The sequence below is a fragment of the Pteronotus mesoamericanus genome, unplaced genomic scaffold (assembly GCF_021234165.1).
Source record: "Pteronotus mesoamericanus isolate MK-2021 breed Mesoamerican mustached bat unplaced genomic scaffold, CSHL_Meso_final contig_94, whole genome shotgun sequence".
NCBI classification, from domain to species: domain Eukaryota; kingdom Metazoa; phylum Chordata; class Mammalia; order Chiroptera; family Mormoopidae; genus Pteronotus; species Pteronotus mesoamericanus.
In genome coordinates this window covers 30,149,413-30,176,578 of record NW_026555285.1, presented here as the reverse complement: position 1 = coordinate 30,176,578, position 27,166 = coordinate 30,149,413, and the positions used below count along the sequence as shown (strand labels likewise).

Sequence of the window (27,166 nt, the reverse complement as noted above, 5' to 3'; positions counted from 1 at the left end):
CAACCAGGTGAGTGAGTGGCAGCCCCGCCCGCTCCTCGGCCGGCCTCCGCTAGGGAAGGGGCGGGCTGCTGCACCTGGTCCGCTGGTGGCCTCGGGAAGCCCGTGGACGAAGCTTCCGAGGACCTTCTCCAGCTTACCCGATACCGACCCCCCAAAGCCCAAATCCAAGTCCTGTGTCCGCTAGCTGGTGACTGTCCCCCCACCCTGCATGGCTCCTTCCTGTTCGCACCTGAGATGGTAGCCACTGCCTTTGTAATTTAAACTCCCGCACCCACCCCAGCCAAAAGAGTGCAGACCAAGTATTGTTCATTAGGCGCCATTTATTGGATCCTAGGTACGCAGTATTTTAGAATGATTGTAGAGGGAAGAAATTACTAAAATTTACAAAGAGAGCACCACAAACATTTTCTTAGTTTTTTTTTATATTTTATTTATTTTTAGAGAGAGGGGGAGGGAAGGAGAAAGAGGGAGAGAAATATTGATGTGTGAGAGCGATATCGATTGGTGGTTGCCTCGCACACGCCCCCAACTGAGAACCCGGCCTGCAAGCCAGGCATGTGCCCTGACTGGGAGTTGAACCGCCGACCTTTCAGTTAGGCCGGCACTGATTCCGCTGAGCCACACCAGCCAGGGCCACTTTCTTAGTTTTAAAAACCAGTTATTTTGAGGATGGAGTGTATAGTTATTTAACCTTCTAGTGTATATGTTTATGCTCATAAGGATTAGATTTTTTAGGTATATCTTAATCCTGTTTCTTTGTTCCTAATGATCTTGTCTTATTTTAGCTAATAAACTGTCTTTAGACAAATAACTTATAACACTCTTCCCAGAAGAATACTAAAACTATAGTATTTTGGGTTAGGAGTCACCGAGGTTCATACAAAATACTGTTAAAGGGCTGAAATAAATAATAATACGAGGGGCTAAAAGACTATGTGTCTCCAACTGGTCTGTTTTCAAGGATTTCTGGGAGGTAGAGGAACTCAGTAATTAACACTAATCTGGGTCTGCTCAGAGTTACTGAGTTAGTGTATTTTGATTCAGTCTTTCCTAAATCATTTTTATCTATTCACTGACTCTAAGTCATGTTTGAGTAAGAGCCCAAAACAGAATTATATTAGACTATAGGGTTTTTAAAATTTAAACTTTTATTGGCATGTGGATGTTGTTTAAAACAACACAGATTTATTATCTTACAGTTCTATAGGTCGTAAGTCCAAAATTAGTGTTGTAGTGCTAAAAATCAAGGCTTTGGCAGGGCTCTCTTCCTTGGGGAGAATCTGTTTCCTTGTCTTTTCCAACTTCTAGAGGCTGCTCACATTCCTTAGCTTGTGGGTTCCGCTTCCATCTTCAAAGGACACGATTCCAACCTCTGCTCCTGTTGTCAGTGCTCTTTCTGCTACCATCATCGTCATGTTACCTTCTCTGACGCTCCTGCATCCGTCTAATAAGGACTCTGTGATCACTTTGGGTCCACCTGGATAATCAAGGAAACTGCTCACTTCAAGATTCTTAATTTAGTCATATCTACAAAGTCTTTTTTGTCGTGTAAGATAGCATTCACAGGTTCAGGAACTGGAATGCAGACAACTTGGGGGGGGGGGGGGCTGTTCCTCAGCGGACGACTACTCATCCCTTCCATGCAGTCATTCGCAAGTTAGATTGTTTACATAGAAAAGGCCAAGTCATTTACAAGCAATACTACAATTAGTATGTGAGTTTAGCAAAGTGAGTGAAATGATTTTTTATATGAAGACACAGTTGAAATTTTTTAAAAAGATATCACCTGCAACATCCAGAAGTTAAAAAGTACCTTGAAATAAATCTAATAAAAGATGTTTAAAACCTTTATGAAGAGCCCTGGCTGGTGGGGCTTAGTGGATTGAGTGCTGGCCTGTGAGCCAAAAGCTCTCTTAGATTCCCAGTCAGGGCCCAGCTGGGGGCATGTGAAAGGCAAGTGATTGCTCTTTCACACAGCAATGTTTCCCCCTCTCTTTCTCCCTCCCCATCCCTGTAAAAATCAAATCAAATCTTTTTTTTTAAAAAAGCCCTGTATGAAGAAAATTACAGAAAATGTTAGACTTCCAGTTTGTAAGGATGTTGAAAGTCAAAAAGCAAAACAAACTTTTTAAAAAGTCAACAACTTCTTGGATTGTTAGAATTGAGGTCACAAAGGTATACCAGGACTCCCAAAATTAGGGAGACAGGAGACTACAGAGAATTACAACGTACTAGAACAGAAACCTCTGCAAAAACCAGTGCCAGGGGTAGGAAAACCTACACTATAATTGAAAAGTTGCTGGAGGCTCAGTGTGGACAAGTCTGAGAGCTAAAATCTTGGGTACCCAGTCATTAGGAGGGCTTCACACTTTGGTGAGTTTTACTTCCAGAAACTCTGGGGTTGGACTTTTTAATTCGTAGGTTATGCGTTTTTTGATATACTGCTACTTAAAATGATTATGTCTACTCAAGAGTAATACAGAAGAAAGAAACCTAGCTATAAATTGTTTATGTTTGTAGTATATGCTATTTAAATGTACCAGATACAGCTGATACTTATGGCTAGTACTACTTTGAATTCCTCAAGGGATAATAACGTTCTCTACTTCTCACCAGTATATGAATTACCCAGGTAAACTGGGACCACACTTCCAATCAGAGTTTACAACCCCTATGTAAGCCATCAGCATACTTTTTTTTCTCTCCGTTTAAAAATATACTCTAAATCCACCACTCCATGCTGCCTTCTGAGTCCAAGCCACCATCTCTTGCCTAGACTACTTCAGTTGGCTCCCAGGTGGATTTCCTTGCTTTCCTAAATTTAATGCCCCTTCCAACAGTCTGGATGAGCCTTTTGCAATCTAAGACCAGGTCTCTCCTCTGTTCATAGTCTCTAGCAGATTCCTGCCACATTAGAAAACAGTCTTTGGTATTTAGTTTGGCCCACAGGCTCTTCCAAGTGGATATAATTTGCCTGCAGTCCCCAAAATTGATTCCTCATCTCTTCCCACTCTGCCACTGCAGCCACCTGGGCCTCATTGTTCCCTGTATACATGCCAGTCATGCTTTTCTCTGTCCAGAATACTTTTTTTTTTTTTTCCTCCTGTAGCTATCCATGTTCCTGTTTCTTTCACTTAATTCAGGTCTCTTGCAACTCGAAAGCCTGCTCTTCAAAGAGGTAACTGCAGGCTCTGTCAAACCAGCATTCTTGGTCACCCTGTTTCCTTACCTTTTTACTTATTTTTTAATACTTTTTATGACACTGCAACTTCATTATATGTCTGTCGTCTGCTCTCCCCCCCTCAATGTAAATTCCTGAGGTCAGGAACTTTGTTTTATTCTTTTTTTATAACCCCAGTGCCTAGAACATAGTATTGTTTAGTAAATACTTATTAAATAATGGGGCATAGACACCTAGTAACTTGTACAAAACCATGTTAAAAGGTAGGAGAGCCGAGATTCAAGGTCAAGGGTGTCTGACTTTAGAATCTGTTCTGTTTAAATTTAACAAATCATGGTGCTATATTGCCCAGCACCAGACGTCTACAATTATTACTTCACTTCCTGATATTTTGAATCATTTTTGAAGTAGCTCATGGTTCCCTTACATAGATGTCTTAATAGAACTCATGATGATTGATTGTTTCTACTGCTGCCGCATTTCGTTTTTTTCCTTCTTGCCTGTTTTACGGTATAAATTGAAAGAAACATGTTTTAGTGACACAGTATCTAGTGCCATTTTCTCTCTTTCCATATATAAGAAATGAGAACAAATGTTGTACAGATTAAGTAGTAGTTCTTAAATAAGTGACTGTTTTTTGTTCTATTATGTACTGTGTTGGATGTACCAACTGCCCTGAAGGCATTTACAGTCTGGTGGATGGGGGGAGAAACAACCCCACAGGTGACTAGTATCTAGTGTATGCAGCTCAATGTTCTAAGTGCTAGGGCATAAGAAGTGGTACAGAACATTCATAGAAAGGTTGTGTAAACCAGGGCAGACTTCAGAGAGCAGGTAGAATTTGAGAGGAGCTTTGAATTTTAAAGTGTTGGAGAGTTGTATGCCAGGAGGAAAGAACAGCGTGAGTAGAGGCGTAGCAGTTCAAAGTTAGAGAAGGGATGCAGTCCAGTGTGAGTTCAAGGACAGCTCTTGGGGGCTGCTCTGATACGACTTCAGGACTAGGAGAGTGGTTGGTAACTAGTTCTGGAGGCAGGTGACTTTACAGGTTTTCACCCGTTATATTAGGTTTTGTTCATTTCTAAGCAGTATTTAGAGTCTACTCTGGGTTGGGGCTGAGAAGGACTATAGGCAAGAAACTGAATAAGAAGCGCCAGTAAAATTCAAGGCAAGATTTTGAAAATAGGCTTCGAGTGGGTTTGCAGCAGTGAGATTGGTGAGAAGGGACTATGTGTCAGTGGCACTGGCTTAAAATCTTGAGTACCGATCAATTCATATGTGCTTTGACTAAGGGAGAGAGAAAAATCAAAATTGACCACAGTTCAGATGTGAATCACTAGGAAAATGGTGGCCATCGGTAGAAATGAGGATGAAAAACATTTTTAGAGAAGATGATACATGGTGTTGCTGGGCAGTTACATTATGAACTTACTAGTAATGAATGTGTTTAGTGGGAAAGACTTTATTTTGCTATATTATTTTTACTGGATGTAATAACATCTCAGAGGTAACTGGTTACCCGAAATATGTTTTTGGTTATTTATATTTGCTAAAATTCCTGTAGACTAATATAGTTCAGATTATGTAGTTATGAGAATACATTTTTGATAATTGTATGTCATAATAAGCTTATTGGTAAAGTTATTTTCTGCTATTAGTTTAGCTCTGCTTTAGTTATCTACTGCAGCATAGCACACAACCCAAAACTTAGTGACTTGAAGCAACTACTTAATTATCCTTGTGACACTGTGGGTTAACTGGGTTTAGGTGGGTGGTGGCTTCTACTCCCAGTCGTTTGAGCTAGAGCTTTAGTCATCTAGGAGCCTAACTGGGCCGGGAATCAAGAGGGCCCACTCACAGGGCTCAGAGATGACTTTGGTTGAGAGCTCAGCCAGGGCTGATAATTGGAGTGACCTGATTCTCCTTCACCCAGCTGTGCACATCCTGGTAGCTGGGTTCCAGGAAGGAAAGTCCCAGAGGCCAGTGTTCCATGAAGAACAAGACAAACACTTCCAGTTCTCCTGAGGGCCTATGCTCAGGGATTCCAGAAAGTCTCTTCCGCCATATCCTGCTGGTTAGAGCAATCACAAGGACAGCTCAGATTCATGCAGAGGGAAAACTAGCTCCATTTCTTAATGTGAGGAGCAATGTGTACATTTACTAATTTTTAGGCGCCATCTTTGGAGACCAGTTAACAGAAGTTCTAATAAACTTATTAATTCAATAAATACTGGGACATTCACTTTGTACCAGATATTTTTCTAGTAGATTTGATACTAAACTGAGTCAGTAATGCCCCTGCTCTCTAGAAGGTTAACGTAATATCCAATCATGATAACTGCTATTAAGAAAATAAAGTATGGAGGAAGGTGCCATTAAACAAGATAAGGAAGGCTGGTGACTTAGCAGGTGCGTACTTGAGCTAGAGCTTACATGAATTCTCAAGCAGAAATTTGCTAATGACTCATGCCTTAATTTCCACTGTGTCAACACAGTTGTAGCACAGGACTGTCTCACAGAACCCTCTGCAACGATGGGCGTATTCTGTGCTGGCCCTGTCTGGTGTAGTGCTAGCCTCCTGTGACGGTTGAGCACTTGGTATGGAGCTACTACAACTAAGACCTGAACTTTTTATTCTATTTAATTTTAATTAAAGAGTCACATTTTGGCTAGTGGCTACTGTATTGGGCAGCTCAGATCTAGTAAGTAGAAGATGCTCAACATTCTTGTCCTATTTCAGACTTGGCTACTTTCTTGACGTACTAGAACTTAGTTTATTTCCAAACAGTAAGCATGTTACAGCTAGGTACTATTAAAAATGTGTGGAGTATGGAATCAGACAAATTTGGATTTGAATAACCAACACTCCTAGTTTTGTGTCTGTGGATGTGTATTTTAATCAGTCTTTTCCTCAGCACTTTTGAGAGTTTGATGGTGTGCAGAACACTTAACATTCCTTTCATTTGAAAACTTTGATTTAAAATGGAGAGAATATAAAAGTGTGCATTTTGTGACTCTACCTATAAAAATTACATTCAACCCTGGCTGGTGTGTGTGGCTCAGTGGATTGAGCACAGGCCTGCAAACCAAAGGGTTGCTGGTTTGATACCCAGTTGGGGCATATGCCTGGTTGCAGGCTGGGTCCCCAGTAGGGGGCGCATGAGAGGCAACCGCACGTTGATGTTTCCCTCTCTTTCTCCCTCCCTTCCCCTCTCAAAATAAATAAAGTCCTTAAAAAATTACATACAAATAAAGACTTGAAATGGAGATAGAGGAATAAGAAAATAGTATTTAAGATGGAGTTGTGCATGATTATTTTTCTAATGTTCTGCTATGTTGTGTTTTGAAAAATAAAAAAAAATTAAACTGATATGGCTTTATCAATTTTGTCTTTATGGGCAGTGTTTATAGTGATATTTTTATATTACTAATAATTTCAGCTACCCTGTCAATTAATTTTTAGTGTGACTGGCTACAGCTAATTTCTTTGTTCACCTTTTAATCTCCATTTGCTTCCTGATTATTTTTCTTTGTATTCATGTTACTTATGTATGTTTGTATATTTTTTCACTACTAACTTTTTTGCATGTTTTCTTTGTAAATTATTTTCTCCATTCTAGAAGACTTTTGAAGCTACCTTCATTCTTAAAATTCTCCATAGTGATGTGCGCTGTTTTGATTTTCTTGGTTTTTTTAATTCCTTTAAAAATCTATGCAGTTAATTCTTATTTAAGATTAAACCACATTTATTAAAAGATTTGCTTTTAATTTGCATTTAAATGGTCAGTTTAGAATTTGGGGAATTCTCATCTCATAAATCTAATCCCAGCTTCCTTGAACCAAGGAATACTAACTTTGCACGTTAAGTGTCTAAATGGCAGCTCTCCCTTTTCCTCACCTGCCAGTTTCATCATTTAATGGTCAGTGGATTCCAACATTAAGTTCTTTAATTGCTTTTCTGCTTGAAATGTTCTAGATAATTCAGAGTTTTATTTCAGACTTTGAGTCACATAAGCAATGTTTTACCCTCTACTCTTTTACTGTGGGCAGTAAAAATGGAACTTCTTGTATAAAGGAGCTGTACAGGCCGAATAAGTTTAAAAAGTGTCCAGTTAAATTTTTGGACATCACCACTGAACTGATATAAAAACTCTATCTCTAATAATGAACTCCCTTGAATTATGTTCTTGGATTTTTAGCCACTTATTGAACATTCCTATTTAGATATTCCTTCTCATTTCTTGATTATACCTTTGGAATTAAAAAATAAAAAGTTCTGATTGATACATGGTATCAGAATTCTCCCAGTCATCTGGGCTCAGGTTTTTATAGTTATCTTTGATAACCTCCATTAACTGTGTAGGCAGTCACCAGTACCTACTAATTCTTTATAGGTTCAGCTTAATCCTGCTTGTCACCACCTTTGTTCAAGCACATAAAGCCTCATACCTGGGTTTTTGTGTCCTGCTGCCATGAGATGAATATTTTTAAATCAGCATGGTACTTTTCATATCATTCTCTGTGAGTCCCCATTGCCTACAGGAAAAGTATAAATGGCTTATATATGTTGTTTTTCCATGAGTGTATGAGACTGTTTTTGGAAACATGAAAACTCATACAATTTGCAAAAAACTACTGGCCTCTTGATCACTTTTCTCAGTTTTATTTTCCGTATTTCCTACAAATGCCTTCCGCTTTAAGACAGATAAATGTGCTATTCCTTAGCCAGACATTGATTATTTTCATCTATGCTTGGTGTAGCTTAATATTTATTAATCATTTATTTTTTGGTAGGTATGTGTTTATGGTATATGGTATAGGTAAGCCACATTTTTGCTCAATTTCAGTTCTGTTTATTCTTCAAAACTGAGTTTTAAGTTCTCTCTTTTGTACCGCTTTCCCTTGATCGCTCTAGCCTACAATAACTTTTTCTTTTCAGCCAGGAGCTCACTGGCTTATATTTCCCCCACTATATGTCCACATAATATGAGTGTACATATATTACATATAATAAAATAACACACCCACAACATATATGAACATATATAACATATAATATCCAGAACATAGGGACAGCTTGATTAATTATTTTAATTTTTCCAATTTGATTGAGATGCAGTTGACCTAGAGCTTGGGTAAGTTACTGGGGTGCCCAACCTTTTGGTGTCTCTGGGCAACACTGAAAGAAGAAGAGTTGTCTTGGGCTCCACGTTAAATACATTGCAACATGTAATCACAAAATAATCTCATAACATTTTAAGTAAATTTACGATTTTGAGTTGGGCTGCATTCACAGCCATTCTGGACCACAGCTTGGACACACCTGGATAAGGTATGTAGCATAATGGCGCGACAGACAATATTGCAAAAAGATTACCACAGTAAATTTAGTTAACCCGCATCTCCTTGTACAGTTACAAAAAAAGAGAGTAACTTAAAAGTGAACTTCTCTGTAACCACAATCAAAACTCAAGAAATGGAACATTAATAATACCTAGAAGTCTAACCACATGCCCCTCCCCAATCAAACCTCTTCCTTCCCTCCTATCCTTTTGTGACAATCATGTTGCTTCTTACAGTTTTGCCGCCCATGTATGAATTCCTGAACTATTTTATTTTGTTTCCGAAGTTTAAATGAATGGAATCACGTAACTTTTTGACTTGTTTATTTTGGCATATTTTGGCATTCAGCTACAGTTCTGTGTAGCTGAAGTTCATTCATTTTTTTTTGTTGTGCAACATTTCATTTATCCGTTCTATTACTGATGTCCGTTTGGGCTATTTATACTTTGGGGTTATTAGGAATAAAGCTACCAGAAGCACTCTGGTGTACATGTCCTGTGTATATATGCACAAGTTTTCCTAGGTTATATTTGTAGTTGAGTCGCTGGATCACAGGGTGTGCATAACTTCACCTTACCCAGGTAAAGCCAGTTTTCCAGAAGACTGGCACAGTTTAGTCTCCTATCAACAGCATATGACACTTCTTTTTTTCCCTAATACGTAGAATTGTCAGACTTAAAATTTTGCTATTTTGGTAGGTGTGTAGTGGTATTTCATTGTGGTTTAAATTTGCATTTCTGCTTATCTTTTCATATGTTTATTCAGTTGTAGTTCTTTTGTTACGTATCTACTGTATTACCTTTATTTTTGTATGGAACACTTTTATATAAAATGTACATATACAATCTTTTTACTTATTAAATACGTTAATCTTTTATTAGCACCAGCCTGACCATAATGGTGTAGCTGCTTGGTTCAAAGCCAGTCTGAGACAGGAGGAAATTTTGGTCCTCACATCAATCCCACCTTTTATAAAAACTTTATCAAGAAGCAGATTTAACAATCAGCATTAATTTGGTAGCAGAAGGTATCAGTAGACAAGTACTTTTCATGAGTGCCTGCTAATTCCTCCACTCATGGTCTTATGTTTTAGTTAGTGTTAAGAGCTGCAGTTAGCCGATCCTGTTTTATGCCATGGCAACACTGAAGAATCATTAACAGGAATTAGCTAAAAAGTATTGAGGCAGCCAGTAGTCAATAAGCGTGTAGTTTTTGGAGTCAAACAGACTTTGGTTTCAGTTCTGATTCCAGAAATGGGGGGCCTTGAGCGCATTATCTAAGCTATCGGAAATTCAGTTGTGCCATGTGCAAAATGGAAATAATAGCCTATAATGTTGTGATGATTCATGTGAGGCATTTAATACAGGTAAACAGCACAGCACATCACCTGGCCGGTGTCCATCATCAACAGTGATGAAATAGAAAACCACCTGTCACCTGGTATTTATGCTAATATGAGGTTTCAGATCGAGGACTGTGGTGAGGAAAGAACCTGGAATGGTTCCCATGTGTGCCTCAGTTAAATATGAAGATGGTGTATAATTCATCTTCCATTTTAGGATTTTTAGGTTGTGGAATGGGGAAGGCAACAGGAAAGAGAAGTGAGGGACAGACCAGTGCACTTGGAGCCCCCCAAGTGCAGGGACGAAAGGAAAGGAAAACCGGTACTGCCCCATCTTCCTTCTACCCCATTACCCACTTAGTGGGAACTGTTTTTGGGTGTGTTTTTTTCCATTTATAATTATGACAATATTGTTTGCCAGCTCTGTTTTTATCCCTTATTGCTTCTCCCCATTTGGTATTTAATTCCTATAGCAATATTAAAGTGACGATATTTTATTATGGTTGGCAAAAGTTGAATGTGAGAACAGTAAAATTAAATATCTGCATTCAGGGCAGTATTATTACTAATGTATTGTTCTGTACTGTTTTTATTGCAGCTTGTAGATTTTCAGTGGAAACTGGGTATGGCTGTGAGCTCAGACAGTTGCAGATCACTTAAGTATCCTTATGTTGCAGTGATGCTAAAAGTGGCAGATCATTCAGGCCAAGTGAAGATCAAGTCTTTTGAAATGACAATTCCCCAGTTTCAGGTTTGTGATTTAATTTATTCAGTTCTAGCTCATTGTTCTGTAATTGCTGCTTAAAATGATGTATAAAATCTTTATTAAAGGAGAATATTAGTTTTTATTTGTAGTTGTTTTGATGTGCTTTATTAATACAAAATAATCTGAATTTGTTTTATTTGGGAATGGTACATTATTTTCAATATAATATGCTGGATTTGTATTCTGTGACATTTGGTCAGTTTCACAATACTCTTCTGTAGTGCATTTAGGAAGTTCTCATCTTGTCAGGCAGGATATTTACTTTGCTTTTAACTGTTTTATTCTTATTCTTTTTAGGCTTAATGTTTGAGAATGATAAGCTAAATGAAGCTTATTTTGAATAGTATTGATCTTGAACTTTCTGACTAATAATGATTATAAAATGCAGATCAGAGCACCAGTACTTGATGAGTAGTTCTGTTACTTCAAAATTTGAGTAACTCCATAGTTTGTACTTAGGGTCATGTTATTCATATTATCATTCTGCCTCTTTTCAATAAGGAAGGAAGAAAAAAGGGAATAGGTGAGAAATTAGATTTCCTTTTAAATGTATATACAGAGAAATGTTTTGTCATCGACTAATTTGGGTTTTGTTTTTGTTTGATTTCTTCCTGAGTGACTAGATAAGAATCTTCACAGCAGTTATACTCTAAGAAAAATCCCTCACATACCACGTTAGGGCATTTTTGATTTCTTCTTTTACAAACTACACTTTTCCCCTCATCTTTATTAAAGTCTAATTAACAAATAAAAATTGTGTGTATCTAAGGTATACAGGTATAGTTTTGGTATACATATACATTGTGAAATGATTGCCGCAATTAAGCTAATTAACATGTCTTTCACCTCACATAGTTACCTTTTTTGTGTGTCTGTATGGTGAGAACACTTAAGATCGGCTCTCCTAGCTAATTTCATGTATATAATACATTATTATTAACTGGTCACCATACTGTATGTTAAGTCTCCAGACTTACTCCTCTTATAACCAAAAGTTTGTATCTTTGACAAACATCTTATTTTCCCCACTCCCCAGCCCTGGTAACCAGTCTACTTTCCGGTACTAGGAGTTCCACTTTTTTCAATTGCAGATATAAGTGAGGGCATGCAGTATTTGTCTTCCCGTGTCTGCCTTATTGCACTCAGCATAATGTCTTCCAGGGTCAGTCATGTTGTCAAATTAGCAGGATTTCCTTCTTTTTAAGGATGAACAGTATTCTATTGTGTATGTGTATGTATAATTTACATGTTTTACATATATATTTTTTAAAGATTTTATTTATTTATTTTTAGAGAAAGGAGAAGGGAGGGAGGGAGAGAAACATCAATGTGTGGTTGCCTCTCATGTGCCCCCTTACTGGGGACCTGGCCTGCAACCCAGGCATGTGCCCTGACTGGGAATCGAACTGGCGACCCTTTGCTTCACAGTCTGGTTCTCAATCCACAGAGCCACACCAACCAGGGCTACATGTTATATATATTTTTACATATCACATTTTCTTTATCCATTCAGCTGTCAGTAGACACTTAGGTTGTTTCCATACCTTGGTTATTGTGAATAATGCTGCAGTGAACATAGGAATTCAGATATCTCTTTGAGATAGTGATTTTATTTCCTTTGGATATATATCCAGAAGCTGGGTTGCTAGGTCATAGGATAGTTCGATTTTACAAATTAGATACTAAGGGTTTTTTCCCCCTTTGATTTCTTTTTTTTTTTTAAACTGATACTTCTGCTTTAGAACAAAAAATAATGGTCACATATTCAACATTAATAATGCTAATTAGGATATCAAAAGGAATTAGGACTTGGTTAAAAGGAAATAAATATATTATGATACCTGAGTAGTCTGTCAACTCAGTATAAGGACCCAGTCAATTTCAAAAGAATATAGGTTTCAGTTCTGTTTGTAGTTCAGAATCCTGGCCTTATTCTTATTTTTCTGTGCTGCATTTATGCTGATTCCACCTCCAGAATGTTTTTTCCTCAGGAAAAAAAACCCACAAATTCTTTTGAAGTTAGTGTTTACATAGCTTAAAATCTACCCAGGTAAACAGCCTATTAGTCACTGGGAGTCTATTACAGGACTGAGACCTTGGGAACATTCTTTGAGCTTTTAATTTGTATCTTTTTTGTAGCTGAAATTTTGACCACCAGTATATATTTTTAAAGAAATAGTTACATTCTGCTTCATTCCATAATCAATTTGCATATAAAGTAAAACAAAATACATACTCTTAAGAAGCAAAACAGAATTAAAACCAAAAAATAAAAATGCAAATATGTAAATCATTAGAGGGAATGCTAATTGCTGAGGTTAAATTTTTATTTTATTGACCTTTCTTTGAATATTCTGATATCTCTTGCCACCTTGCATGTTAAGTACACTGTACTAATGAGTTAAGTAAACAATTGGTATTTACCATATTTTGTGCAAAATTCATTAATTCAACATTTATTTGAGAAAATTATCTGAGAACTTTCTCTCCCTCATAGAACTTACTGGTCGTAGACAGTGGACAAGTGAATAAAAACACTTAATATATAATTGCAAACAATAATAAGTGCTGTTACAGCAGGTATGAATTATAATGAGCCTGAAATGTCAGATTAATTTTTTTTTTAAACAAAATTAAACCTATTTCAGGACCCCTGCCTAATCAGTCAGGCTAGTTGCAAAATTTATCATCGAGGTTAAATTTTAAATTTGCCTCCTTGCTTCCTGGCAGGTTGAGAGAAGGAAGACAGAATTTGTTTGGTTCTCCTCTTATCTGAGATTTGAATAAAGAAGATGACTTCTACAGGAGAGTGATCAGGCTAGCTCAATTTTTAAATGAAATATAAATGAGCTTCTGCCATTCAAGCCATTGTCAGTGTTGGTTCTCTCTTATTGTAATGGAACCCTTATCTTAAACAAAACAGTCCCTATTACCCTGAAATCCAGTCTTTCACTAGATTTAAAGTTATTTGAAGCCTGGAAACCAAATTGTCATTTTTTTGTTTTTGTCTTCAGTTTCTAGGACAGTGCTGGGTAGTTAATAAATCTTTCTGGCGTGATTTCAAAAGAACTTTCTTGGATGCTCTTTTGAAAAGTTTAGTCATGTGCTAATTATCCAACTCTGCTTTAGTACCAAATTATACTTCTTTGTTTCTGAGAATAACCTATAATATTTGAGAATATAGCCCTGGCTGGTGTGGCTCAGTGGATTGAGCGCTGGCCTATGAACCAAAGGGTGGCAGGTCTGATTCCCAATCAGGGCATGTGCCTGGGTTGCAGGCCAGGTCCCCAGCAGGGGGTGCATGAGAGGCAACCACACATTGATGTTTCTCTGTCTCTTTCTCCCTCCCTTCCCCTCTATCTAAAAATAAATGAATAAAATCTTTAAAAAAAGTAAAAATAATAAAAGAGAATATAACATCAAAATATAACCTTAATATGTTCTATAGCCTCTGATGGTCAGATACTATTGGGAGAACTATTAAAATTACCTCTGAAAGCAAAATTAATACTATTTTTCTCCTTTCTCTCCAGAATTTCTACAGACAGTTCAAGGAAATTGCTGCAATTATTGAAACTGTGTGAACACTGATTACCTGATTGATAAATTGCTGCCATCGTTCTAAATTATGGACTTCACTTTCTGCAATATAACTGCATGAGGATCAGAAGATATTTATTGAAAGAGAATTGCACTTTGGTTTTTCCCTTTTTTAAATAAAAAGATTAGACAAACAGGACTTAGGTAAGAGGTGATTGATGCACTTATTGATGTGAAAGTACTAAAAGCCACTGAACTGAACACTTTATAGGGTGAACTCAGTGAATTACATCTCAATAAAACAAATAGCTGAATGGTTGAAAATACTGAAAAGGATGCCATTACCTTATAGATTCAATTTTATAACATTCAATTACTACAAAAACAGTCAGTGAGAAGAATGAGGCTACTCTTCTCAAACATTTGGAATCACGTTAAGATTGACTGTTTCCTTGTATTAGCTAAGCATTCAGTTGTTTCTGTTTTAATATTTATAAAAAGTTCAGATAAATGCACAGAGATAAGTAAGTTTTATTCTGAGTTCTTTCTATATTCAACTGAGTTAACCTGTTAGTATAAATTATTGTTTTAGATGATCTCCATTGAATTTAAATTTATAAGTCAATTGTTAAAATATAAAGGCACAGGAATAAACACATGTAGCATTGCTTAGGAATAGACAGATTACTGGAGTACACTAAGTGGCCCAGAAATAGAGACTTTTCGGACAAGGTTAGTATTTCCGTTGGGTGGGAAAACATGATTATTTAATAAATAATACTAGCAGTCACAATGTATGCAAAAGTAAATTCCAGATGGATTTATGTCAAATTGAAAAGATAAAAATGAGAAGTTTTAGAGAATATTTACGTTAACTAAGGCTTGGGAAGACAGCAACCCAACAGCAATAAGAGAAAACATAAATGTATTTGAAAATAAGAATTAAATTATTTGTAGAAAAATAATGGGCCATAAACAAAAACAAAAGACAAATGCCAAGTTGATGTATAAGTCCTTGGTCTGGAAAACAAATTGCTTTAAATATTCTAAATGGGAAGAGAGTTTTAAACAAGAAATTAGATGTTTACTAAACTGTCAAAAATGCTGAGGGAACGAGTCACAAGAAATTGCTGGCTTTTGGAAATCCAGTAGTGCAAGAATTTCAGGGAAAGCTGCTGCCAGTAATCTCTCCGCCATGAAGGATATTACTTGGAAGCCATGGTTCATGCCCTTTCTGCCATCTGTCAACATGCGCTTCATTGGGTGGAAGTTAAGCTGGGGACCCTGTTAAAACAAATTTAATCAACTGACTTTCCTGGGGTTTAGTGCCTACTGAGGGGAGATTTAGAAGAACGAGAATAGTGTTGAGTGTTTTTACCCTGCTGGCAAGACTTAAGGTCTTTTTGCAAAGTGGGGTTACACCCCCATATCACATAGAAATTTCACAGTCCAGGAATACATCCTTGGGAATGAAGCCACCAATATATTTGGCAAAATTGGCTAAATGCCAGTCTATTACCTGTGTTTGGGCCTCTAGAAAGACTGCATTTCCCAGCCTCCTTTGCTGTTAGTCAGGGATCCCATGCTTGGGTTGTAGCCAATGGATTTGGGGAAGAAGTGTCTTGAGCCACATCCAGCCTTCCTCTAAATCATTCCTCGTCCCCTTCCAAGCCCTCTCCCATCCTCGCCGCTGTCAGTGAGGGGCTCTAAGCCAGCGAAAATGTGATGGGGAGGGTCCCTGAAGCGCTAGTGGAGGTACACTGTGCAAGAATGGCCTGACCTGCCTTGGACAGTCGTGTGAGCTAGCAACTTACTGTAAGCTGGTGAGATTTTTGCATAACGCAAAATAGTGTATGAGGATTTTTATTGTGGCATTTTCAGTGGCAAAAAGCAAGATGAAACAGCAAAGAATACCTGTCAGGAAGGAAAAGTTGAATAAATTTGGCACTTCAATCTTATGGAATGACATATAGCTAAGATTTGCCTCTGGGATATTGTCAATACTCTACATATTGTTATGGTCTATAAGATTTTGTGAAAGTGCATCCATACTTTTGAACACAATGGAAAATGAAGAGTGTGGAAGGAGGGCTACCAGGTTGTAAGCACTGGTGCAGGCGGTATCTAGAGAGGCAAAGGAAGAAAATTTAAAAATTGTTTTCTGGTTTTAAGTCCATGAAATATTCGAAAAAATATGCATTACAGTTCTAAAAATACTTGAAAATACATAATTTTTTAAAAGTATTTTTTAAGTATGCTTCTGAAAAGCTCATGTAGTTTTTTAATGGTATAATGTTTCCTTACTACTTTTAACAAATGCGTAGTGTTTATGATACAAAATTATTTGTTAACTGCCTCCTCAAACCAGGATAGACAAACCTGAAATACATTAAACGTAGGCCTCGCTGTGCTTTAGAAATGGTGACCCCAGCTGGGCCCAACATTTTGGTTGGCACCACTGTAAAAAATTTCATTTCTATCTCTCCTCTGTGTCCTCTTCTGATCCTGCACCTTGGAAATGTATGTCCTTTTCACACCTGGCAGCATTTCTGCGGGTCTCTTACGTAAATCTACTTTCTTTGTCCTCTGCTAGGTAGCACACTGCTGTGAGGAGCTCAAGTCCAAGTTCTGTCCACCTGTATACTTAGATCCCACCAGCTTGAGGAGTTAGCCAACTGGTCATTCAGGCTTAGTAACTGCTAGCAGACATCCTGTTGGCCCGCCTCTGATAGTAAGACTGCATTTACTACTGCATTTACTCTGGGAGAGTGAGAAGCCATGTCTCCTCTCTATCTCTTCTTCCATCCTGCTGAGCACCAGTTTCATTGTATTCCCAGAAATAACAGTAGAAACCAACCCAACCCCAATCTGGGTTAAAACAACTTTCTCGCCTTCCCAGACTGTGCATAGAGTCCCTCCGTCGCCTACCCATCCCAGTTTAACATCTTCTGTTCTTCCTTTTGCATTTGAAATGTTTAAGGTTATATGCAAAGACGCCCAATGTGAACGGGCTCAAACACTGTGGGTGATTCAAATAAATTTAAATTGTATATTTAATTTTTATCTCTTTAATTTAAAAGACAAGTTTTTTCATAATTTAGTTTGATACTATTTCATTACAAATGTCTTTTTGTTTATAATAAATTCAGTGAGTTTCACTGGGCGCCTGGGAATTAACCACAGTTTGTAATAACATTTCTGTGGGAAAATGTGTTTCAAGTTTCAAACACTTGACTTAAATGTAAACTTTTGGAAAACAAGTCATTTTCAAGTTGGAAAATGTATTAACAAGCTTTTAGTTTCCAAAAGGAATAGTTTGCATCTGAGCTTATCAAGCACAACACAAGTATTTTAATACAAGTATTTTAATAACCTGCTACCAAGACAGGTTAACATAAGAATCATATTTATGTGGCTAGAAGGCAAAAACGGTCACATTTAAAGGGATTGAAACTTCCAACACACTGATGACTTGTTTTTGAAAGTGTTTAAGCAGAATTATCTTTTAAAATAATTTGTAAAAATTATTGTGTGATTTAGATTTTAAAAAACTTTTGTTTTTTAGAAGTTTTAGATTTATAGGAAAATTAGAAGATAGTATTAAGTTCCCTCATATCCCACACTCTGTTTCCCCTAATTAACTTCCTATATTAGTATAGTACATTTCATCGGTGAGCCAATAGTTATGCATTAGTTTTCTTTAGTTATTCTCTAATATCCATTTTCTGTTTCAGGATCCCATCCAGGACATCATATTACTTTTAGTTTCATGTCTCCTTAAGCTCTTCTTGTCTGTGGCCGTCTCTGAGACATTCCTAGCTTTTGCTGACCTGACAGCTTTGAGCGGTATGGGGCAGGCATATTGTAGGATGTGCCTCAGCTGGGGTTTGATGTTTTTCTGGACTGGAATGATGGATATATGGGAAGAAGGTCATGGAGATAAAATGCCATTTTCTTCGCATTATGTCAAGGGGATATACTAGCAGTATGATTTATGACTGTTGATGTCAATCTAGATAAACTTGCTGAAGCAGTTGTTTCTTAGGTTACTCTGCTACAAAGTTCCTCTTTTTCTCCTTCTTTCCATGCTTTTCTCTGGAAGGAGGTTACTGTGTGCAGCTTCTGCTTAAGGAGTGTGGAGTTATGAGCCCCTCTTTTATCATGATGTCCCTACATATTTTATTTGGAATTCTTACATGAGAAATTTGACTCTTTTCCACAATTATTAATTACTTACATCAGTATGAACTCCTGAATATTTATTTTATAGTTGGGATTATAATTGAATACTCCTGTTGCTCAAATCATGCCAGCATTGACCATGGGGAGCTCTTCCTTTTGGCTCCTGTGTCCGTTTGACATCTCCCTCCCTCTTTTCTGTCACTTGACACTACAGGATACTCCAGGCTAATTTGCATATTTTCTGTCCCAGTCCTAGAGTCAGCAGACATTTCTCCCAGGAGCCCTGATTCTTTTTATTGGACAATGGTGTTAGAAGGTCTGTATTTTAGATTTTGAGATCATTAAAAATTTAGGAGTCTGATGTACAGCATGGTGACTGTAGTTACCAATATTGTATTACATACATATTTGAAAGTTGCTAAGAGTAAATCTTAAAAGTTCTCATCACAAGAAAAGCAATTTAATAACTGAGGTGATAGGTATTAACTTACCGTGGTAATTACTTCACATTATACACATATATCAAATCATTTTGTTATACACCATAAACTAATAACAATGTTACATGTCAATTATAGCTCAGTAGAGCTGGGGTGGGGAGGAGGGCATTTAGAAGTCTGAAAGAAAAAGTTCTGCCTCAGTAGGTCAGACCACAAAATCTGGCTCAGATTCTAGGATTGGTGAGAAAGATGACCTGGACTTGGTAAATGTTATTGCTTCAGTTTACAAGTGAACCAGCTGACAAACGGCAAAATGATATATATGGGATCATGGATGCAAGAGAATGGATGTATCTTCCTGGTGACGTGGGCTAAATAAGGTAGTTGATACGGTGCTTTCCTCTGGAAGTCACCGAGGACTCCAGACTCGGCATAGGTGACCAGCCACCCTCAACATCTGCATTCCATCTTGTGAAAAACATGGCAGCTCCGATTTCTATCATGTCTACACACCAGTCAGCAGAAGAGAGAAAAGGAATGGTAAGGTCATAGTTTTCCACATAAACCCATGTCCTGGGTGTTAACACACTTCATTCTGCTCACATCCCATCGGCCAGAACCAATTCATGTGGCCACAGCTGCAAAGGAGACTAGAAACTATAACTGAGTGGCTGTGTGCCTGTTTAAAAGTTCTACTGCTGTGTTACAACACTGTAACCAAAATCATAATAAGTTACAATTGCAATCAATTGTCATAGCTTCTTCAACTTACAATGCTTGGGGGATCTCTAAATTTGCATTAATAATGCCTTTATAAACCATTTCTTACGGAGTACAAATTTCTAATCCTCCAATTAAGTGATGCAAAGTAGACTTGGGGATTGTGTTGGGAGTCCTCAGGACCACCTTTAGTTTTGATAATTCATTAGAGTAACTATCAGACTCAGCATGGAGGCACACTCATGCTATGACTTAATACCATGAAAGGATGTAAAGCCAAACGAGCAAAGAGAGAAGACACATGGAGCAAAATCAGATGCAAGCTTCTGATTTTCTCCCAGTAGAACCATACAGGATGTGCTTAATTCTTCAAGCAACAAGTTTTGACAAATTGTGGGAAATGTTGCCAACCAACAAAGCTCATTAGAGACTCAACACCCAGGGTGTTTATTGGGGGCTGATCATATAGGCACCCTCTGCCTGGAATGTACCCAAATTTCAGTCTCCCAAAAGGAATGCAGGAGTTTGCATAAGTTCTATTGTTTGTACAAACAGTTTAAACACAGTTAGCCAAGTGTGAGTTAATGGTGCAAACCCTCCTGAAATCCAAGTTCTCAGATGCCAGCCAAGGGCCAACCTTCTGAGCAGGCCTTTTTAAGTAAGCAATCAGGACTACTATGTTAATTCTTCAGTACAGGGATAATTAAACTTAACTAAAAGTTCTGGAGGTGACTTACTATACAGCTTCTTATATATTGCCTAAAGGAATAATTTACCTGTTTTTATGCTATTGGTACTATTAATATTTCATAAATTCTTAAGCAAAGAATGATGCTAGTATAATTTAAGCTACAGTATAATACACAGTATAATAGTATAATTCTAGTACACTGATCAAAAATTTTAGAACTTAAGTATGAAAGAAACATTTTTAAGTTTGAATAAGAAACTTACGTGTGCCATCATTTAAATGGAATTTTACTATTTCACATATCATTCTCCAAAGGGTACGTGGATTTTACCAGGCCTGCATTTGGTAAGAAAGACAGATATTCCAGCAGTTCACTTACCAACATTTTATAGCACACAGAAATACTAAATGTAATGGATTGCATAGCTTGATTAACTTGATCTTGATATATGCTCTTTTGAATTACATGTGCCCTAGGAGAAAGTAGTTATTACTCTTTGGCTAGTTGTTATTTCAGCATGAGAACATTTGTTAAAGAAAAGCACTACCGTGTCTTTTTGTTTCATGTTTCTGTATCAAGGGAAAGGGCAAAGGAATATTTAAGATGTGCTATTCAAGAACTGTTACTATCAAGAACACAACTGCAGGATGCAGAGAGATTTCATATTCTAAGCCTGTGAATTTAGACAGAAATTAGCATTCTAGCCCATAGGAGTTTCCAAAGGAATGGCAAGGCAAATGGGAATCCTAGAGAAGCTGCCTGTGTTTACTGTCTCCTTCCAAGTATGCAAACGCCTTCACACCATGGAAGTAGCTAATTTAGTTACCCATGGTGGGGGTGGGGGCGGTGCTTGCTTTCTAGTATAGATATTTAACTATTCATCAGTCACATACTTGGTGTCTACTTTGTACCAAGCATATAACAAGCGTCAAGATTATTGGATGAATGAAACTTAGATTATGCCCTTAGATAAAACTCTGAGACAGTGTATTTCAACCTATAGGGTGAGTACAAATCAGCTGGGGAGTTTGTTCCTGTCCACAACCCCTTAGTGGACAGGGGTGTAGGTGAAAGCTTAACCATTTATTAATAATTGTTGGGATTGGGTGATGTGTATGTTTGGGTTCATTTTGCCATTTTATTTTTTATGTGAAAATTTCCATAATTTATTTTTTTAATCCTGGGCATTTACTATGTTTTATTTTTAAAAAAGACTGCAGCATTTGAAGTTTACAAATCTATTGGGAGACCAAGATACATCACAGAACGATTTTTATCACATAGCCGCCCTTAATCATACACACTACCGTGATTAAAGCCCACTTTGAGCCACAGGATATGCTTTTGGTATTTTGATTAGTGATATATGAATTGGTAAGCAGCTTGCTTCACAGTTGTACTGGCAGTAAAAGATGCTTGGCTCCAACAAATTTCCAAATGTAGTTTTGCACTCAAATCATTTGGAAATACTAATTAGATTAAAATATTTAAAACATTTTTTCAAGAAATTAACAAAAAGGACAGAGAGACATGTCAAAATAAACAGAATAAATACGCTAGACATATTTTTAAAACCCAATTCATGGTGAACATCTGAAGGTGGGAATTAGGCTCTATTGTATGTGAAAAATGAATAAAGTTGCAAAATAATGAAATCAAGTGGCTATTGTTAGGGCCGTTGGCGACGCGGGCTGTGAAGGAATTCACAAAGAGAAGAAAGTGCGAAGTAAAGGTTTTGTTTTCCTTTCCCAAGGGAGGGAGAGGTTAGGGTGCAAAGATAGACCCCAGCACCAGCCCTGAGGGGCAGGGGCTGTGAGCTTTTACCCAGTAACGGAGGGGTTGTGGAGCAGGATGTTTCAATTAGGCTGCAACGTGTTTCGATGTTATCTTTGCGTGCAGGGTCTGAGCCAGTCTGGTAGGTCCTGTTTCGTAAGTTCCTGGAGCTTCTGCACCTTCAGGGCGCTTCCAGTAATTTTCTAGGCCTGAGGATAAAGACTCACAAGAACAATTAGTGTCAGTCATGCTTTGTGGGGTCCAGCCAGCAGTGGGAAAGAGGGCCTGAGAAAGTGGCTTTTGTCCTATTTTCTCTCAGAAATATACTAGACAGAATTTTTTCCCTTTTATTTTTTTAATTAAATTTTTTTGGGATAACACTGGTTAATAACATGTAAGTCTCAAAGTGGTCATCTTTATAAAAAAGCATTATAAATTATGTGCTCATTGTTAAAACTTTAAACAATATTACTGAGTATTAAATGAATGAGTAAATAATTTTTTTACCTCAGTCTAAGAGATCACACATCTAGTTCTTCAGTAGAAATACTCTTTTTGTCTCCATAATACTTTGATTTTTAACTTGAGAGTCCTTCAAAAAATTAGTAGACCCCCAAACATTATACCTGTATTTTCTAGAGCCAGTGATGGGCTAGAGCTGAGTAGTAACTGACCCCTTTAAGATGGAGTTTAATTCTGTAAATGCATGAGTGCATGCATGAAATTTTATACTGTCTGTGTATGGTTTTTATACTGGAATATTCATGTGCATGCATATAAAACATTAAGGTCACATATTCTTGCTTTAAGTGTGTTAGACATATCACTGTATATTCTTCAGTCATAAAGTGGTTGCCTTAAAAAGGTCTGATGACAATTTGATGTCATTTCCCTTGTAAATGATTTGGGTTTTTTTTTTGTCTAGGTAAAAAACAAATATTTAAAGTTTTCCTTTAAAATTCATAGAATAAGTCTTGGTTTTGATCATTTTGGGTCAGTTTTTCAATGTACGTAGTGTGCTTTTCAATATGTATTTTTAAAATTTCAGAATTTTTTGTTTTGTTGGTTTTTCTTTTTTTTTCACTTCAAGAACATTTTTATTGATTTAGAAGCTTCTAATATTTGCTCTGTTCCTTCTCTTCTTTGGGAACCTCTAGTATACACATGTAGGAACTTCTTTGACTATCTGTCACTTTCAAATTTTTTTCACCACTTTCTTCATTTCCTTGTAAAGTTTAACATTTTTCTCCTTTTAATCTTCTATTTAGACATTACTTGTTATTGTTATTCTCATTTATGCTCCCTTAAATTTTCAAAAATTGTATCCTGAGTTCTCTCACTTTCACCCCACATAAACTTCTTGTTATGCTAAATAAAACACATGCACATGTGAGGAAAACTAGGCCCCAGTAGATAACAGTGAGGTTACTGCTGCTGTAATGAATGTTTGCCACCTGCATATTAAAGCCAGAGAGCTACTCTGAAATGTACTTAAAACTCTGTATACCAGGCACCTGAAGCTACAGGAAGACCAGAACACGCCTGGGGGAAAGGCATACAACCATTGCCTGCGCCCCTCTGCCTTGTGCTCAAAACCACTGAAGGCTGCTGTTCCTTCTAGAATTAGAGTTCTGTTCCTGTTTGTTCAAGTGAACTTTTCTCCAGGCATTAATGGTTAAAACAAAGGCCATAGCTACAGAAGAGGTATCCCATTGATAAAGATAGAACAATATCAGAACATCAAAGAGGAGATGACAGAAAATCTTGTTTTTTCAACTTTCAGATGCTTTCATATTATAGTTATACAGGAGTGGGGCAAGCTCCTCCCAAAGGCTTAACCCCCAAACTTTCTGTTTGGTAGTCACACCAAGCAGAGCTCACTGGCATCATTTCTAAACCATGAGAACCAGCTGGCTTTTTACGGTATTGGAAACCTTGACTTTGTGTTCTCTGTCATGGAATTCAACACGGTCAATTATTTACTCAGGCAGGTAGGCCTCCTGATCAATTTAGACATCAGCATCCTTTTTTAGTGCCGCTTTTGTGTTACATAGGAATCACTTTTTGCACTGGGCTTTTGGCAGGTGGCCCTGATTCCTGCAATGAATAGTTAGTTATTAGGGGCTATAGCGTCTAGTACACATCCTGGAGCACCAGTGCTTGCAGCATTCAGTGCCAGGTTTTGGCTTATCACCTTTTTGAGTGTCTCCTTTGCTTTACTTAGGGTCTGTAATAAGATCATTTCTGGCTCAGAGGACATTTTTTTTAATTGATTAGAGAGAGAAAGAGGGAGAGAAACATCTATGTGAGAAACATCGATTGGTTCCCTCCCATATGGCCCCAACCAGGGATCAAACCCACAATTTAGGTATGTCCCCTGACCAGGAATCGAACCCACGACCTATTGGTGTATGGGATGATGCTCCAACCAACGAAAAATTTTAATTTAATTTTTTTTATTGACAGCTCAGAGGACTTTTAAGCTTGCCTGATTCACCAAGATGGCCATCTAAATTTTCTTCTGCTACATAATCTGTTTCTTTCTTTTCATGATTTTCTGTAATGTTTAGTCTTTCTGTTTTCACAACAAACTTTCAAGCATTTCACATTGCCTTTGCTGCTATTTCTTCTGCATTCTTACTGGCTTCTTGCCCAATGAAAACCATCATGTGTTCAGTCTGCCACTGCTTGTCTACATGCTGAATGCCATGACAGGGTGAAGCCAGCAGGGGAAATGGTGGGCTCAAGTTCATGTTTGAAGGGACAGAAGAAAGGGGCTGAGGAAACTCAACGAAGATTCCTCCCTTTATAACCCCACATTCTGGTTTTGCAATTTTTTAAAGCTTTTCTAATGTTGATTAATGTTATTCTTTCTTGGCTTCTAGCCTTTCCTCAATTTCTGTTAGCTTATTTTGAAATATTAGGTTTTACAGTTTCACAATTTGTTGGTATGTCTTTTTGAAGTGTTTTCCATCATGGTTTGTGCAAATTTTATTCTGTGCCTTATTCTTCCTTTTTTTTATAATTTTGCATGACATTTGGCTACAATTATTTTCTATTGCTTATTTTGAAAATGGAGTAAGTTTTCCAACACTCTTATAGAGGGGGAGATCCAACAAATTGGGTTTTCTAGCTTTACTGTTTGAAGATTCCTGCTGTTTTCACAAAGTAACAAGACAAAGAAATTTCCTCTTTCGAAGACATGCATTTTTTTTTTTAAGGGAAGCAATGGATTACTGGACAAGGGGGAATTACTTTAAAACAAGAAATAGAATGGGTAGCTGAGAGGGGATTTTGATTTTAATTAAAGGTACATATTGACTTTCATAACACAAAGCAGATTAATAATTCTTCTCTATAGTTATAGCCATAAGCATAAAAATATTGCCTGTTCCAAATAACTTATTCCATAATATTAGAATGAAGTGATGAGAAAATTTAGTAATTATATAAACGAGAGGCAGCCCTGCTGCTTCTAGGAGTGTTTTTAACTCCTCAGTCATCATTTTTGTTTCTTCTACTCCCCCATTTGCTTAAAAATAAATTTCCTAGACTACCTTTTTCAGTGTTTTCTCTTAAATAATCTCACTATTAGATAATTAATAAAATAATAGGCAAAATTCTATATGAAGCTACATATATCATTCAAAAGTTTGTGTTGCATCCTCTGAAATTGTGATGAGAAGTGATTTAAAATTCTCTAGAGTTTATAAAAAATACTTTATGTGTATATGTGTGTGTGTATCTTCTTTAGTCTCTTTGAATAATGTCTTACAGTTTTCAGTGTATAAGGTCCTTCATATCTTTTGTTAAGTTTATTCCTAGGTATTTTATTCTTTTGGTTGCAATTGCAGAAGGAATTTTGCAGTTTTTTAAATTTATTTTTCTGAAGTTTCATTGTTGGTATATAGGACTACAGTGGATTTTTGTACATTGATTTTGTACCCTGCAACTTTACTGTATTTGTTTATTGTTTCTAATAGGATTTTTGGGGTTTCTTTGGTGCAGTCTTTAGAGGTTTCTATAAAAAGAATCATGTCATCTGCAAAAAGTGACAATTTTACTTCTTCATTCCCAATTTTGATGTATTTTATTTCTTTTGTTTACAGAATATGTGGTACATATATACAATGGAATTCTACTTGGCCATAAGAAAAGATGAAATGCTGGCATTCGTGACAACATGGACAGTCCTTGAGAATATCATGCCAAGCAAAATCAGACATAAAAAAGTCAAGAAACATGATTTCATTCATATGTGGGATATAAAACGGAAAGCAGCAAATGAACAAACAAGACCAACAAGCAAACAAAAACTCAGAGAAACAACAGGATGGTAGTTACCAGAGGGAAAGCGGAGCGGGGATAGTGAAGGGTCCCAGAAGATCAAATATGTGGTGATGAAAGGAGATTGGACTTGGTGTGATAAGCACACACTGCGATACACAGATCATGTATCATAGGATTGTACACTTGAAACCCATGTAATTTTATTAACCAATGTCACCCCAATAAATTTAACTTGAAAATACTTTGTATACGTATTGTTTATTGGTTAAGTAATGACTAAAATCAACATACAGTTTATTCATTATTCTGTTCAAATTTCGTGTTAGGTTATTGTATTTCTCTCGATACAGTTTTGGCAGTTTCCTTCATTGTGCAATAAATCACCCATCTTAATGACTATTTTCTCTCTCAGAGGGGTGTTAGGTTTTCTGCGTTATACCCTGACAGGGTTTCCTTGTTGACGTCATGGGCAGGTAATATTCCTATAGGTGTCAAGAAGTATCTCATCTCAAATGGGGAAGTCCTTTCCACCACCGGCCACCTGAGAAACTGGAGGGACTTACGCTCTTGGGAGGCCGGAGCAGGGGTTTAAGGGCAGGCTCCATGGCCCTTGCTTCTGTGACCAAAGATGACTCAAGTCGCGTGGGAAGGGACTGTGTAGACAATGAAGTAGGCCTACCCCACTTCCTTCACCTTATGCCCAGTTTGCTCCTTTGAAGGCTGGTGAGTGCCTTGGTGAAAAGGTCAGCCTCTGGGTAGGCAGGTCTCAGAACTGTAATGAGATATAAGAAATGTCCTCAAGGTGGAACAATGAAATATTGTCCATGTTGGGGGCAGAATTGTCGAAGGTCATGGACTCCTAGGGAGCCATCAATATGTAGCAAATCAGGTAAAACAATG

At 37.3% G+C, this 27,166-nt stretch overlaps 1 protein-coding gene across 3 annotated transcripts; it reads left to right on the top strand.

Moving 5' to 3' along the window:
- COMMD6 (COMM domain containing 6) lies at positions 1–26,479 on the top strand. 3 transcript variants are annotated; one of them, XM_054586439.1, is made up of 4 exons: positions 1–7; positions 10,462–10,614; positions 14,163–14,373; positions 26,086–26,479. In XM_054586439.1, exons 2-3 carry the CDS (start codon positions 10,489–10,491, stop codon positions 14,211–14,213), a joined length of 177 nt encoding a protein of 58 aa, XP_054442414.1. In that variant the 5' UTR covers positions 1–7; positions 10,462–10,488; the 3' UTR covers positions 14,214–14,373; positions 26,086–26,479. The 3 variants fall into 3 exon arrangements, with proteins under 3 accessions (XP_054442414.1, XP_054442412.1, XP_054442413.1); XM_054586437.1 differs by lacking the exon at positions 1–7 and adding an exon at positions 5,298–5,315; XM_054586438.1 differs by lacking the exons at positions 1–7; positions 26,086–26,479 and adding an exon at positions 5,298–5,315 and having other exon boundaries at positions 14,163–17,187.
- The last annotated feature ends 687 nt before the right edge of the window (positions 26,480–27,166 follow it).

Bases quoted from the DNA above. Each gene is read 5' to 3' on its own strand.
- COMMD6 (XM_054586439.1), top strand. From the start codon at position 10,489: ATGGCTGTGAGCTCAGACAGTTGCAGATCACTTAAGTATCCTTATGTT. The intron at 10,615-14,162 runs GTTTGTGATTTA...CTTTCTCTCCAG, and splicing joins TGACAATTCCCCAGTTTCAG to AATTTCTACAGACAGTTCAA.